The sequence below is a fragment of the Macrosteles quadrilineatus genome, unplaced genomic scaffold (genome assembly GCF_028750875.1).
Source record: "Macrosteles quadrilineatus isolate MER2022 unplaced genomic scaffold, UCM_ALF_1.0 Scaffold_4__1_contigs__length_99947679, whole genome shotgun sequence".
Taxonomy (NCBI): Eukaryota; Metazoa; Arthropoda; class Insecta; order Hemiptera; family Cicadellidae; genus Macrosteles; species Macrosteles quadrilineatus.
Window position 1 is genome coordinate 68,202,821 of NW_026542597.1, and position 16,813 is coordinate 68,219,633.

A 16,813-nucleotide genomic window follows, 5' to 3' on the forward strand; every position below is an offset into this window, starting at 1 on the left:
ATACCCGAGGGTGGTTTAGAGTTTACATACCCGAGGGTGGTTTAGTGTTCTGGGAGAGAGGCACGTGGTGGCAGGATTGCTCTTCGGAGGTGTGTTCGCTGGACAGGATGGACAGCGGCGATGCGTTGGTGTGCTGCGATCTACTGTAGACACACAGATAATGCAGATTGTTCAGCAGAAACTAAAGTTGGCACCTTAAACCTATTTGCATTCAGTAAAAACTTACAAGTGAGAGTATTTTACCAATAGAGTTATTGATCGTAGACTTTGGAAATTACGTTCAAGAGGGTTACCTACGTCACTAGGGGTAATATCGTAATCATTTGACAAATCATCTCAACTATTATGACTTGAATGTTATTGGTTGCCAATAAAGATCAACCACATTTCTAACAAACAGTATTTAAAAATAACTTAAATAACTTAACTCTAGTAAGAGGGTCCGGCTTAAAATTTGTTGAAAGCTAAAAAATATCATTTTTACATGTTCCCCATGATTGAAATTTACTTTTATAAACATGACAAATATCTTATTCACATTTTACTTCACACTTTTTAGTATCAAACCCGTCTTTCTTACGCCATGGACAGATGCTTTAACCCTAAACCACCGACATATTCCAAACATTCAAATATTGTTTAAGATACTTACCTAGCTGTCGTGGGACTCAGCGCAGGGCTGAAGAGCGAGTTAGAGGTGTAGGCGGAGGGCGGAGGCCCAGAGGTGGCGGCCGAGAGAGGAGGTACAGGATCTAGAGGAGGCAGTGGTGACACCCACATCTCCTCCAGGGGTACTCGCCCCTTAGTCTCTACCAGGCCAGGCGTGGACTGACTCCTGCCCATGGCCGCTGGAAGACAAATCAGAAATAATAACAAATACGTGTTTAATGCGTTTTAAACGTAAGGGTAACTTGTGACATTTTAAAAATCGTAGTTTAGATTCTTGTAAAACAAGATCAAAAATAACTGTTTAAGATTATAATACATATTTGATAATGAAAAACTTATTTTTCAATCTGAATGCACTACAGAAACTAAACCCCGATTCATTTTTCCGGCCGCAGGTCCTCCGATAGTGGTAGGGGTAGGCTCGTTGTAAAGCCTCCACGATGACATCGTGGCCATAGAGCAGTGGTCACCTGAGCAGCGTTCGTTTGTTATCTAGTCGAATTGAAAAAAGTAATTATTCAGTCATTGCAGCTCAGCAGCGGAAGTTTCGTGCATTCTTTTAATTAGGGCGAGGTGGATTCCTTCGCGTAGCACAACCATGTGTTGGGTTACCAACTTTAGAACAAAAGCTTCTGCGAAAAAGATGCTGACAGGCCGTCTAAAGTCGGATCAGACACCAGACAAGTAACATTCGGTAGAGTTCGTGCTGCTATGAAACAGTCCTCGTAGGCCTGCCCGAAAACAAGCATCTGCTTTGAACATGTCTGACCGCTCGTTTACACTAATTTTGAGGTTCGAACTTAACTCTTATCCCTACAGATTAATTTGTATTAATATTGTTGATAATCCAACAGATAATTGCAACGGAACCTCTCCATGTCGACCTAATAAAACAAAATGCACGGAAATGCCGTTGAGTTGCAATTACTGAATCATTACGTTTTTTAAACGACTCAATAACAAACCCGAGTTGCTTAGGTGACCACTGGTAAATGACTTTAGATAATAACATCGTGTAGGCTTTCCAACGAGCCTACCCTTACCACTCTCATACGATCAGTCGCTGAACAGTGCGCTGCAGAAAATAGTTCGGGGTTTTTTCCGCACCCTGTACATTATTCATGGATAAACATAGTTTATTAAGGCAACTCGTATCAACAGTTGTTTAGCGTTATCTTTCACATAACTTTTAAGATGGCTCTTATTGACAAACGTGACGAGATGAAGTGTAAGGTAAGCCTAGGCCTACTTAGTTTTTATACGTTTTGATGTGAAATGTATGTGTCCATAAAGCTGCTTTTGTGTTCTTAATGTATCTGACGACTCAAAATCAGATTATCAATCGTATTTTTGAATTCGCTAAGGTAGAATTACAGTGCTAGATTTTTCACCACATGAAACTGTTGATATAGCCTATACAAAACTAGAAAGTTAAAAAAAACTGTCTAGTTTTGTATAGGATATTCAAAAATCCTATATATAAGTAATAACATTGCTTATACGCTCCCTAAGCTATTTAAGTTGTTACTTTTAGTTAACATATACGTTAACTAAAAACGTTAAATTAAGTGTTCCCCGACTAATTTTGCATTATTTTTACACCAAAACGTGATATTTCATATTTTGTGATCTTGATATTTTTGAAAGGAAATAACAAATGCTAAAAAAAGTATTCCTTAAATTGTTCATAGAATTAGCAATTTTTGAGTTATTTAATCTATATAAATTCAAACGGTCGCCATTTTGAAATTTACTATCGGACCAACTTTATTATTTTTTCCATAATAGGTCTTGTTTATGTTAACATGATTACCAAATTTCATAATCATCGAATGAAATAATTCACAGATAAAAATATGTTTGTATAAAAAACAGAATAGCGGATATGTGGATAAATATGCATTTTCAGACATACCTTTACATAAACTATTTTCTTCCTTTTAATATGAGGATTCATTTCCCAAAGTACTGAAACGTTTTTTATGGACACCCAGTATATTAAGCTTACATTTAAAAATGAACTAGGTGTTAAACCACAGAAATGGTGTGGGATTTTAATACTAACATTGTGTGGCAGAGGTTAAGTATTTATTTTTATTTTTAAGCAACTTTTGAGTCACTCAGGGGTAATTTGGAGATAATCGTCGTTTTAAAATTTAATTATTTTTATTCAATAGGTATTATTTTAAATATTTTTCATAGAAAACTCATAAATAACTGCTTTATTGACACTATCCTATCTACTTTGGTATGGATTATACCATTATAATACCTATGATTCGTTAAAAGTAGATTTAAGATGCACACATCTTGAGAAGTGTTAAAAAATGCAGTTGATATCTTTCACAAATAATTATGCTACTGTATGTTAAATTGGTTCGATATATAGTAAATTCGACATGTAATTAGGTTAGACATGTATACTAATGTGAAAACCTTTTCAAACATAAATGTTTCAACTACAGATGATATTATTTTGAATTGGTTCATAATTTTTATTCTTCCCCATAAAGTTTCTAATGTTCTATTAATACTTAAGTCACAAATAGAACAAAGCTACATAGCTTTACTGACATGAATAGTGTTCACTCTATTCGCGTCCCCTCCAAACAGAATAACTTATCGACACTACCATTAATAATTACCGAGTGGAAACCAGGTCAACCATGTTTGAATGGGCAATCAAATTCAATTGCCAAAGGGAAATTAAAACAAATTGGAACTCAGTTAAGTTCAACACCGTCCAAACCAAAACCAACATCGTTTGATGGTGCCCGTCCATGTAAACAGAGTTTGTTTGTTTATTAATAACTCACAATTGCGTTTACCTTAACTCAACCAACCTAAAACTCGTCTTTTTACTTTCTCCCCCTATACCATAGTATATGGAGAAAGTATTGTTTTCCTCAAAATCTTCGAGTTTGAGTTTTGAGTGGATATATCCGTTTTTGGTCCCCCTGGACCCAAAAAAGTGGTTTTCGAAGTGATGTCAGTGTGTCTGGATGTGTACAGAGCTAGGGACTACACCTGTGGTCCGATTTCGATGAAATTTGGTGTGTAGGTTCTAATTCATGGTATCTCCAGGTGTTTTTAAAATTTATTTTAAAATTTGATTTTTAATGTTGATTTTTCCATAAAAACCTATAAAATTAACGGACAAATCTGATTTTTTCAAAAATGGCCGGAACGATTATGATAAAAATGGAATATGTGGTATCCCTTTAAATTCTGAACAAACTGGTACGACTCCCATTTCTGTAAAAATTATGGTTCAAAAGATACTGTAAATTATGTTATTTTCCCATAAAACCCCTATAAAATACCGACAAATTGGGTTTTAGATAAAAGTCGGGTTTGATTTACCTTGGTATGTAATGGTCCTTAAAACTTTGAACGTTTTATTCATTTTATGGAAATTTTGATTTTTAATAGGAATTTTCCCATAAAACCCAATAAAATAATGGAAAATCGGATTTTCTCGAAAATGGCCAGAACTATTTTCTTAAAAATGTAGTACGTTATAGTCCTTTAAATTTTGAACAAAATGGTACAAATCCCATTTCCGTATTAATTTCCGTTTAAAAATTTAATGTAACTTATGTTATTTTCCCATTAAAAAAACCGCAAAATAACCAAAAAATCAAGTTTTTGGAGAAAAGCTGGTTTTGATCCAAATTAATATGTTATGGTCATATAATTCTAAAAAAAAAATAGTACAACACCCCATTGCTGTAACAATTACGGTTCAAAAGTTATTGCAACTTTTGTGATTTTTAACTAAAAAGTAGTGGTTTACTCTCACTGCTTACCCATGATAAAGGTTGTTGACGAGCTTATGGGAGAAACTACTTGTCAGAATACTGATACCAAATCAAATCAAATCAAAATCCTTTATTTCGTATAAAATAGACAATATTTACAAAATGTAATATATGCAATGGAAATAGGTTTTAAAATGTATAACTAAAAATTAACGAAATTAATCCCACATGGGATAACCCGTGCGTGGGAGTGAGTCGTATGATGTTTAATTAGAAAGAATTGAGAAGGTTTGATAACAAAAAACAGGTACTTCTAATAATTACTGTGCGGGCTAGACTCCAAAGCGCCAGCGGGGTCATGACATTCATACCGTTTATTTATGCCTCATTCTATAGGGTATGCCTACTGTTCAATATCCAACAAATAATAAAATATTAAGCGTGCCAAAGCCACAGATAACTAATACGTTCAAACAATTGATATGGAATACAGATTACTTGACTTTTATTGGTACACTAATTTGGATGATAACATTCAATAAAAGTGATATTCGATATTTATTATAGTTCCATATATGAAGTTGTCAATTTTATGTTCGTTCCAATAAATTCTGCAACACTTGAATATCAATCTCTTTTAGTGCAATATTCAAAACATTTTTCATTAATTGATTGTGAGTATCGACTAATTTGGAAATAATTCATACATACCAGCAATGAAAACACCTGGAACAACAATATGTATCAATTACTTTCTTGTTACACGGATTCATTAGAGATTTATTGTGTTTTTATGGGTTAATTAGTATTAAATTCTAAATAAATATTGAGAAAAATTGTTAATAAGTAGAAGCTAAACCAAAATTATAATTAGCTCGTCACATTAGGCTGCTTCATTTATGTTCTTTATATTGTTGTATTATGATTGACACAACACAAACGTCTACTTTAATGAATATTATCTGTGAAAGTGTAACTCTAATTTAAAAAGTCTTGCATTGATTTTGTAATGAAATGTTTGCCATTCTAGTAGTGTATATCTATAGTAGAAGGTTTTATCAACATACAGTTTATGCAAAACATTTTCCTCTGTCTGCCCTCTTTATCATTAATCAGCTGTTTGTATGCAAACACATGGATGTTTTGGTATTTTACCTACACTATTTTTAGCCACTAATTTGATGACGTCTCAACGGCTTTCATGCTTATCACTAAAATGTTGGTTGGTAATTGGTATATTGACAATCATACAGTAAATGTTTATGTTAGCTAGTGAAAGAAAAAAAGTTGTTCATTGTCAAATGAAGTTGGGTTAGACGTCTTCATTTTTATTTATTCATATATTTTTTGGGCCCTACATAACAAAACAAGGTAACTAAACGTATTTTATTTAAGTTTCACTACAATTTAGGCCTAACGGTAATTGATGTTTGGACGTAAAACCTGCTCTGGAGTCAAGTAAAAAAAAAGCTTATAAGGCTCAAGGATAAATTTGTAAAGCAATGGGTATATTTTTTAAATTTACTCTCCCACCCCCTCAATGAGTATTTAAGTTACATTTAAGCATGAACTCGGCTTACGAAGATGATGAAAGAGGTCAAAGTCGAGGTAGACCGAGAAGGAAATGGGAGGAAGAGATAGAGGATGCTCTGCGTGAGAGGGGCAGCTCCATTCGTGAAGCTCTACCACTCACTGCAGACAGAAAGTCATGGAGGCACCTTGTAACCTCGACACCAACCGGTAGAAGAGGACAGGATTAAGTAAGTAAGTAAGTTAAGCATGAAATGTATTTAATTCATTTTATGATTAAAGATATATACGGAGTGCAGGCTGGTCTAAGGGTAGATCACGGGGGCTCGGTCCAGGAGGTTCAGGGTTCAAATCTTGCCAAACAACAATTGATTTTAAGTAACAAAGCCTCGTCCCACTAAGCCTAGCCTGAAGTAATTTGCATTCAGTTCCGGGATAGAGACTATTTTATATTTTCTACTCTCGAAGGGAAGGGTGGCTACGGACTCCATGGCCGGAACCAAAAACTCCTCCCATGACCAACCAACAATGATCGCATACTCCAGTTGTGTACATACCTTTCTCTAAAGGCGCCCTTTTGTATTTCTCCAGTCTCTTGACCGCTATTGCCTCCAGTCTGACTCTCGCCGCTGGGTACTCCTTCAGCACGTCCCACATGTCCTTCTTGGAGAGGACGAAGAGGTCACTGTAGCCCACGGACCTCACGGACGCCGTTCTTCGGTTGCCTGGAGGATAGGGTGGGTAGTAAAACACAACAAACCCGAATTTACTGTCGATAGGTCCACGGACAATGGAGTAAAGTTTTCGTCAATTAAAATAAACTCTTAGGCAAGTACTCGTTTGTTTTTTATAGGCGCTACTGCAATTACTACCAAGGACTATTGATGAATTAATAAATTACATATATTTGTATATGATAAATTTATCTCATGCTTGACAATGACACCTTAGAGTATTGAAACCGGTCACTATTCCTACGACAAAGGGTTACATTGTTAACAAGGTATTTATTTAAACTTTATAGTATTAATTGTTAAATAATTCACAAGGCAACACCATTAAAAATAAAGGTTATCTTTTCGGCATAAACTTTTCATCTATATCCAGGATTCAGAAGTAGTATAGATAAGACTTGTTGTGTTTTTTCCTCCAAAAATCATAGTTTTCTTGCAGTTTTTACAGTTTAAAAAACAAAAAAAAATATTGATATAATCACTTAAAATCAAAACATATTTACTTAAACAAAATCGTTGCAATAAATGAATATTTATTTTGAAATATCAAAAAAGAAATACAACTAAATCGTGCTCAAGTGAAAAGTTCAATTCATCATAATCAATAGTATTTTAAAATTAATTGTTTTAAACAACAAGACTAGAAGTACATGCAAAGTTACAATTAAACACTTAACAAAGGTTTGTCATGTTTAATCCAAAAACACGATTATGAATCCCTTAATCTTGCACTTCTGGAGCTTGATTATATCTTGAGTTTTCAACTCACATTAAATTATCATCAAGCTTTGTAACTGTTTTATGATTTATGAGATCTTTTGTATAGTTTTAGGTATTTGAAGTTTTGTAATCTAAATCCTTTTTCACACAAAAAACAGGTACGATTTTTACACAGGAAATAGCTAAAGCATGGTAAATATTTATTAAAACTTAAATAAAGTTATTATATGAGTATATTTATATTAATAGTTAAGACTATTTTATTCTGTTTATATTATGTGGATAGGTAAGGTTGAGAAATCAGGAATATTTAGGAAAAGGAAAATTTAGATCGAAAACCGGCAACGGTATCCGTATACTTAAATTAAACTTTAGATAGGTTTTTAGAAAATAAGAAACTAAAATTTTAAACGTTTTAGATTTTTTAATAACTTACAAATTTATTTCATGAGGTGATTAGTTGTTAAGTAACAGTTTTTATATTTGTCTGTTAACTAAAAGTATAGTAAAGATTTTATGAAAGACAATTTAGGGTGTAAGAATGAATAATAAAAATAGAGAGAAGCAAGTAGAGAAAGAGGGCTACTTAACGATGCGTGAAATATATTGTTAAAAAGAGTTAAGAAAATGTAGAACAGAACATGCAGTGAAAAATGATAAGGACAAATAATTTTACACGTTGTATTTGTTACTGTTGTATACTTTATTCCACACCTTAAAAATTTCACAACAATTTTAAATACAAAAATAAAATCAAGGAGGAAAATATTTCCTCAAACATCATCGTTCGAATCCATTTCGTTCAAAAAACTTAGAGTATCACAAATTATTCTGTGAACTTAAAAGCAATATAAAATATTACAAGTATAAATTTGAAACATTTAACGTCGGGACTTTGATAGATATTGTAAAAGGTGAAGAAATATCACCTCCGTCAAATACAATTTTAGTACTACAATAAAGGTTAAGAAATTAAGTAATTCGAAAAGTGATAATGCCGCAACTCCTGAAGTTATGTGAAAACAATCCCGGGCTCGTGCCTAGCGTCCTAGGACAACAAACTACTATAATATTGGCAATTCCAAACTACAATCAAATTGGAAAACAGCGAATACCATGCGAGACGAAATAGATAAAGAAGTAAGAAGGAAGGGAGAATGGATGGATGGCATATTTACCCAGCTGTTTACCTGCGGTGCCCATGTTCAGGATGGAGATCTCGCCAAAGTAAGATCCTGCTTTGAGAGTGGCCAGGACAGTCCTACCGTTGTCGGCGACAACTTGTAGGCGGCCTCGGTTGACTATGTACATCTCCTTGCCCACTTCCCCTGCAGAGAACATACTCCAGAGGTCAGTCAAAGATAATTGTGAAGAAATAATGAAAACGTACAAAACTTTAAAAAAAAAACTATGTGAACACAGTAAAAACTAACAGTTTACCGCTCAACGTCAATAACTACTGCTGTCACTTTTAGAATCTATGCTCCCCTCAAGATATGAAGACTGCTGGTTTGATCAATGGCGTTAATTTTGGACCCAGACGCAATTTCCATCAATTTAGACTGAAATATGAAGTGAGACTACTTGATCCACCATTTTGTAGCTTGGTAAAAGATGAAATGTGAAGTAAATTAACTTGAAGTACCGGATCTATTAGTAGCTCCAAAGAAATTAATAAACTAATGAGTATCTGCGAATCTTTAATTGAACTGAGCACTTGGGGTCCCAGGTTATATAAAATGTCTAACAAGGGGTTAGTGATGATATTTAAATCAAAATTAAACACACATAAACTTGAAGTGGTATCTTGAATCTAGTTAGTAAGTATGTAGAGAGGAAGGCAGCAGCGTCGTCTATGGTTACGCCTATTGCGATTGCCTACCTTAATTTCTACTAATTATTGTTTTCTTAAGGAGTTATGTTTCTTGTTTATCACTATTCACTTGTATGTGAAAGTTTTATTTTGGTAATTTTCTAGCTTTGGTTGAACACTAATCATGTTATGTTTTAGGTACTGCACTTCTTCATCTGATGTCGAGATAGTTTATAGATTACGAAACGCTATGCGATAGTTGTAACTAATCGATAAGGAAAATACCCCCAATAATCCCTTGCAACGAAAGCAACAAATAATTGTTAATTAAACAACAGAACCTTTGATGTAACATCTATACATAATTTTCCTTCACATCTCTGATTCAACCTGAGGATGATCCTGGTCTTGACTCCCTTTAATCCTCCATTAAACCCCAATCAGTCATGTATATAAAATAATTGTATGAGTTTACCTTTTCTACAGATATAGTCCCCGGGAGAGAACAACACAGGCCTCAGTCTGAGGACGAGCTCACACAGGAAGCCTGCCTCGGTGTTCTGGAAGATCTCCACCCTCTTGAGAGTGTCCAGGTGAACGTTAATGGCGATTTCAGCCTTCAACTTGTCTGAAACAGGAAGAACACAGTTGTTAAAGAATGTTGTCAATGAATCATATCGTACAAATTGTTGTAGTTTTTATTTTTGTTTTGTTTTGCTTAACGTTGGTACATCATGCTTTTTGAAGAGTCCATGCAAATGAGTCCCAAGCTTTTTTTTTGGTTTCGTCATATTCGCTCCCTCTGAAAATGGCTCTCTTAAAATTTTGTTTAATGTGTGGTGCTTGTTAAAAGTTAACTCAAATTAGGTAATTTGAGTAACTAAAAATAAATACTTCTTCCACGCAAACTATAACAAAGAAAGAGGTGAATATAAGAACAATTTAAAACCTTAAAGGTTATGTCAATTGACTTTTAGGAAGGGATGAAAGAAATACTCCAAACTATACTGAGAATAACACCACAAGATTAGTAATATTAAAATAGTTCAACTGCAATTATAAGTTGATATTACCTCACAAAAAAGCTATGGTGATTGGGTTAAATTTATTTTGCCCCGTCTTGCCAAAACATTATCTACCTAGGATGAAAAAGTGTATTTCATCGCTTGGGCCTGAAATAGTATTGTCACTCCAGGTTCATTCAAGTTTATCCTTTAATATTATGTTCTTTAAACCAACCCTTTTAAACCTTCTTAATCGCAAAAACTCATCAAACGTTTGATAAGAAGCAATATTATTATTTTTATATTGGAGTTTTTGGAGATTATATTTTTCAAGTTAAGTTGAAATGGATAAACACTTTGAACACAGTAGCAATTTAACTAAGTAGGGCAGACAGAGTTTCAAGAATAAAGGAACGCTGATCTCCACTAAGTATGCAGAGTCTTCCACTTTCAGGGTTATTGGGCGTTTCAAACTAAGGCTTGCACTGAAAACAAATGTTAAAAGTTTATGTGGTCGTTGGAAAACGTTATTATTTGTCTTTAAGTATTTCGTTTTGTTAGTTTTGATTTTGCGTAAATTTTACAGTTACACAATACAAATGAATGCCCGACATAATCTTAAGTATTGTATCAAAAAATGGAAAGTGGTGAAAAGTCAAATTTACTTAATGAAACAGTTTGAAGTTCACATGTAAAATTAAAAGTACGTAAAATATAACAAAATCTATTTGGAAGAAAAAATAAAAGGTAAGTTAATTTTTAAGTATTAAAGGAAATCCTCATTGCTTATAAAATGGCTACGTATACTTCTAAATTGAATTGTCAACCTTATGTTTAGTAAGAAAACATATTATGTCTAATAAGCTATTTTAATTTTAAATAGTCAAATTGAAAATATATTTAAGACCTTATAACTAAATTTGACAAAGTAGTACGTGCTAATTTATTTGCATAAGAGCAGACCAGATCTAAAGCTGCACAGCAGATCCAGTCAAGTACAATCTATTTCTGTAATTAAAGTGGTTTAAATACCTGTAATGTTGATAATCCAAGTGGTCGTGTAACAGCACACAGTGTACAGTGTATTTCTTTGACTCTAAATCTTTGGCGTCAGTTTATTACATATCCATAGTATTACAGCATTTGTTATATATTAATTTCGTATCAGTTGGCAACAATGATTGATCACCTGGTAAACAGCTGACTGCCTTCTCCTCGTCAGAACACTTCTGTGTGAGCCACAGGTAGTCGAACCATTTGATTACTTTCACCTGAAGATGGTTCGGAACTCTTCTCATCCGCATGTAGGTCTTCACTCCATCCAGCTTGGCTGAAACAATAATAGTTTAATGTAGCCAAATTATCGAATACAATCGAATATTCGAATAACAAGTACTATCGAGTGTTTTTAAGTTGTTGGTTTTAAAACCAGTAAGTAGATCATGTGTTGAATGTTCGGCATAATCGAATGTAAAGTGATAATCAACCCTATTGAGTTGCTAACAATTGTTGACAAAACATAGAAATCGATAACAGGTGTGTTGAATAATATGCGCCATCGAATGTCAAGTGATAATCGTTTCTATTCAATATTTATTAGTTGTTGATTAAACATAGCGATCAAGGGTATATGGATTGAATAATCATTGCAACCGAACGTCCTAATAGAAAACCCATTCCTATTGAATGTTCATTATATTCAGCAAAATCAAAATACTCTGATAATTGACTGGCATCCAATCCAATATTCGTTGAAAAACATAAAAAACAAAAGTACTAGGGTTGAATAGTAATTCAAGTCTACTGCATATTGGTGTTTGAACAGAGGAATGTAGGGTTATGTACTGGTTCAAACGGGTTATAACTTATTTTGAAACCATATGCATTGTATGTATGGGTTATTAACAGTTGAATTGACCAGGACGAGTTAATGTTTAAAGTAACTTAAATCTAAATAAGTATATTTTTCTCAAAGCCAGTGCAGTAGTTGCACAACAGTATAGTGATTGAAGGTATAACACCATAAAGTCGAATGTATTTGAATTAAGGTTGCCTTTATCGAATAGATACAATAATCAAAAAGAGATCAGCCGTAATAGAATTTGGGTTGAATCTAGATGCCATGAGAATTTGGGCTAATCATATAGTCATCTTGTTGTATCGACCTTATATAGTAGAAAGCATTTTTGTATACTTCTTTATAGTTTTGGACAGTAATTCTTGTGTGATAATTATAACTAGTTTTTATAAATTTTTAAGCATTATAAAAATTATAACATAAATATAGTTACAAATTGTTAATAAGTTATAATATTGTTAGTAATTTAATAGTTCTCAAAATATTGTTAATTTATGCATGAATAATTATCTTTCCATATTCTAATGTATTGTATCTATAATGCATTGTTTAAATATTTGTTTGTCAGCGTCACGATATGCAAACAACCCAGCACCACTAATATTGGGTTTTGGTTTATGAGCAAATATTATTCATATCAATTCAGTGTATTAGGCAATTTGTTCCAGTAAAAATATTATATTGCAAATTTATCAACATAAAGTGCTTAGATATTTTTGTATGAATTCTCAATATTTTGGTTTTTCATGTAAAAGGGTAAACAAATCACATGATTAGTTTTAGATTCTTTTCAAAAGCTGTGATAATTGAATCACGTGAAAAGTAAAAACGTGAAAATATATATAAAATGAATGTATATTATAATATATTTATATTTAGTATACATATATTATTTACGTCATATTTGTTTTGAAAGAAAACTAAACTACATAATAAGAAAATATATGAGATGTTATAAAATCATTATTTCTAGTTTAAAATACTGTATTACTCGTTATTTTACCAATCATACAAAATAACTTACGTGAAACAAACTTGATATATTTTATACATTGAATTGTTCAGTATGGTATTACTGTTGTCTATAATTTAGTCGAGTTATATTAACAGAAATTAAGAATTCGTAAACAGCCCAGTTGATGTTGTATTGATTTCACGGAAGTGCTTTAGTATTCTGAGTGTTTCCCGCGTCCGACTGAAACTAGAAGCACGTAGCTTGTGTCCGTTACATCTACATCCAGAATATAATGTAGTAAACATTTGGACGAAACATTAATTTCGACATATCTCACCAAAACTAACATACAAACTATACGATTGATGATTGTGTAATGTTTTACTCCTCATAAATCCACATATATTTATCCATTTATCTTACATAGCTGGATGTGTTTCAGGTTGAAATAAATTATAGTTCTTTGACTCTTATAATTTATAATAAACTAGTAAACTGAAAATTATAAATGTGTATAGTTATTTTTTATGCTAGTCATTGTTAAACGTTACAAAAGACGGGAAATTTGTTTAAATGATAACTTTTACTTCCCAAATAAAATAAAATATTATAATTTGAATGTTACAGTTGATTGGGATGCCTTATATTCTTGTATATTGAGTAGATACATTTGCAGATATTTAAAGTAGATTTTCCATCCTTATATATAGGCCAACTAATTGTTCTTAAACGGAATGTCAAATGTGTTGTTACTGTAAGTGAAACAATTTTCAACCTTGTGGAGTAAATTGAAAGCCTAGTAAAATTCAAAGGCACACTGCATCCCATATAATTTAACTTAAGAGGGTATGTTTTATCCGTAGTAGTATAAGTAGTTTCCTGCATTTGCATACACAATGACATATTATTAAACATACGGCCTCTATATGTATAATATGTATTGTTTATACAAATTACAGACAGAATATGTTTAGGCAGTTATTAATAACGAATTCACACTATAATCACAAACGTAGTATTACAATTTTTAGACATATTATTAAGTCATGCTGTTTGATATCAATAATAACAAAACCACAAAATTTGTTACGTTTTCTAAAAGCGGTGTAATCATTTAACTAAGAAAATCACTAGAGGATATTTTTAGTTATTTTACCCGCAACCGTTTTTTAAACGAGAATTTTCAATTCAGTTCTTACAATTGAAAATGAAAAGATGCACTTTACAGTATTGTTTACTTATTTGACATATTTGTTTTGCTAATTTTTCCATACAAGTTTGAACCAATGAGGTTCGAGATTTGAGAGAAAAGAAGTAAAATTGTAATGCTTTGAATGTTTACTTATCAGCTGTTAAGGGTGTTTGGTCAAAAATTTGATGTCTTATTTTTTGTTATTGTTCAATTGTACTAAAAATTAGAGATACAAATATATAAGAAAAATTTTTTTATTTTTTATATTAAGCGAGATATGGAGCTTGAAAGTAGTAAATTTTTAAACTTTGGTACCAGTTCACAGGGAGAATGGGTAATGGGATTCTCACCAAAATTTGCATTCAGGTGTGGAAAAATAAGATAATAATCACTAGCTATTTAAAATTAAAATTTTTTTAAAAAAATTTATTTTTATTTTTTATAAATTTTTTAAAAAATTAAAGAAAAAATTTTAAAAAATTTAAAAATAGCTGTTTGTTTTTGGGAAAAATGTATCTGTATGTTGAAATAAAAAAAAAGTGATATGTTAACTCGTTTGGGCTGTGAATTCGTACCTTTGATGCCTTGCGCATTCGGAGCACTACTCGTTGAGAGTGTGTACACTAACACCGGGGCTTTAGAATACAACGATAAACGTCTTCTTTCAATGTTAAAGGATGTTAATAATTACGTGATGTTAAAGTATTCTAAAGCCCCGGTGTTAGTGTAAAAACTCTCATCGAGTAGTGCTGCGACAGCGCAAGGCATCAAAGGTACGAATTCACAGCCCAAACGAGTTAACATATCACTTTTTTTTATTTCAACATACAGATACATTTTTCCCAAAAACAAACAGCTATTTTTAAATTTTTTTAAAAAACTTTTTAAATTTTTTTAAAAAAATTTATAAAAATAAAAAATAAGATTTTTTTAAAATTTTTTAATTTTAAATAGCTAGTGATTATTATCTTATTTTTCCACACCTGAATGCAAATTTTGGTGAGAATCGCATTACCCATTCTCCCTGTGAACTGATACCAAAGTTTAAAAGTTTACTACTTTCAAGCTCCATATCTCGCTTAGTATTAAAAATAAAATTTTTTTTCTTATATATTTGTATCTCTAATTTTTAGTACAATTAAACAATAACAAAAAATCAGACACGAAAATTTGCGACCAAACACCCTTAAGCCCAATTTGATTTATTATACAATGAGTGAGTGGTTGGGACAATGAGTCGTTGTATCACAATTTAGTGGCAATGAGAGGTTATAAACAAAAACATAACTTCTATTTTAGACGTCATGAGTAGTGATTGTTAGTAAATAAAAAAAACGGTCGTAGGTAAAAGATGGGTTTTGATGAAAACTCGAAATATCTCCGCATTTTTTTTTACAATTGTGTATAATTTTAATTTAGAGATGAGTAACCAACAAACCAAGAATAATATGGTTTTCAAATCGCGTAATTATCCTTTAGGACTATCTTTACACGATCGTTCTAGCGCAAAATTATTAGGATCTATATACTAATTTGAAACTGTTTTTCTTTGTCATAGCTATTTTGAGAGAACGGCTGGTCGTAGAAACTCGGTAGGGGTGTCTAAAGAAAGGTCTTGGTCTGTAGATGAGCCATCAAAAGAGAAACGTGGTAAATTCCCTCGGGGCTCTGCCCCAGTGGCCTTTAAAGTCCCATCCCATGTTATTCTTATGGAGGAAAACGGGGTTTTTGTCACAGCTAATTTGAGAGAACGGCTGGGTGTAGAAACTTGGTAGGGGTGTCTAAAGAAAGGTATTGGTCTGTAGGTGAGCCCTCAAAAGAGAAACGAGGTAAATTTCCTTGGGGCTCTGCCCCAGAGGCCTTTAAAGTTCACTCAGCAATTGTATTTACATTATGACCATATGGATAATTTTACACTACCAGCTATTAATGAACCAGCTGTTAATATTAAAATTGTATTCAAATGTCTACTGAAACTGTCAAAATTAAATGTTTACATTATTATTTATGATTTTAAATTGATTCTCCACTGCATGGCAAGTTTTTTATAGTTTCTACAAAATGATGAATTTATGATTAGTTTTAAATGTTTTGTTCAAAAATCTATGCTTTATTGATCTTAGAAAATTTTAAATTATGAAATAAGTGTGACATATCATTTTCAAAGGAACATATTATTATTCCTTATTGGGTTATCTTATACATATTGTAAGGTTGAAATTCAAGAAAGAACACCAGAAATTCATTTATTGGTATGAAAGTTTTCGATAATCGTGTTGAAAATTGTGTCATAGATGAGTAACTTACGTTGAGGATGAGAGCTGTGTTCAAGTTTTGGAATAGACTAACTACGGAGTATGTTTCATCTATGGTTTTGGTGAAGTAGGTGAACTAATGTCAATTCAGGTATTTAAAAAAAGTGTAGGCCTACAGGGTTTTTACTTTGATGTACACATGTAGCTAGGTCGAACAATGCATCTAAACCTCACTACATACAAAACATTCGGAAACACAACAGTGTCATCACATCTCATCGCAATTGCATGATTTGTTATCAAGGCTGGACTAGGTTATGGA

General features: G+C 32.4%; 1 protein-coding gene across 2 annotated transcripts in view; it reads right to left on the reverse strand.

Annotated features, from left to right (window-relative positions):
• Positions 1 to 16,813, reverse strand: part of LOC128991590 (cyclic nucleotide-gated cation channel alpha-3-like) — a 363,748-nt gene that overhangs the window by 3,444 nt on the left and 343,491 nt on the right. For both annotated transcript variants that reach the window (XM_054414605.1, XM_054414604.1), the window contains 6 exons: positions 11,421 to 11,561; positions 9,703 to 9,855; positions 8,605 to 8,742; positions 6,518 to 6,685; positions 653 to 848; positions 31 to 143 (listed from right to left, as the gene is read on the reverse strand). In XM_054414605.1, the coding sequence (XP_054270580.1) occupies positions 31 to 143; positions 653 to 848; positions 6,518 to 6,685; positions 8,605 to 8,742; positions 9,703 to 9,855; positions 11,421 to 11,561 (909 nt within the window). The remainder of the gene's footprint in view (positions 1 to 30; positions 144 to 652; positions 849 to 6,517; positions 6,686 to 8,604; positions 8,743 to 9,702; positions 9,856 to 11,420; positions 11,562 to 16,813) is intronic.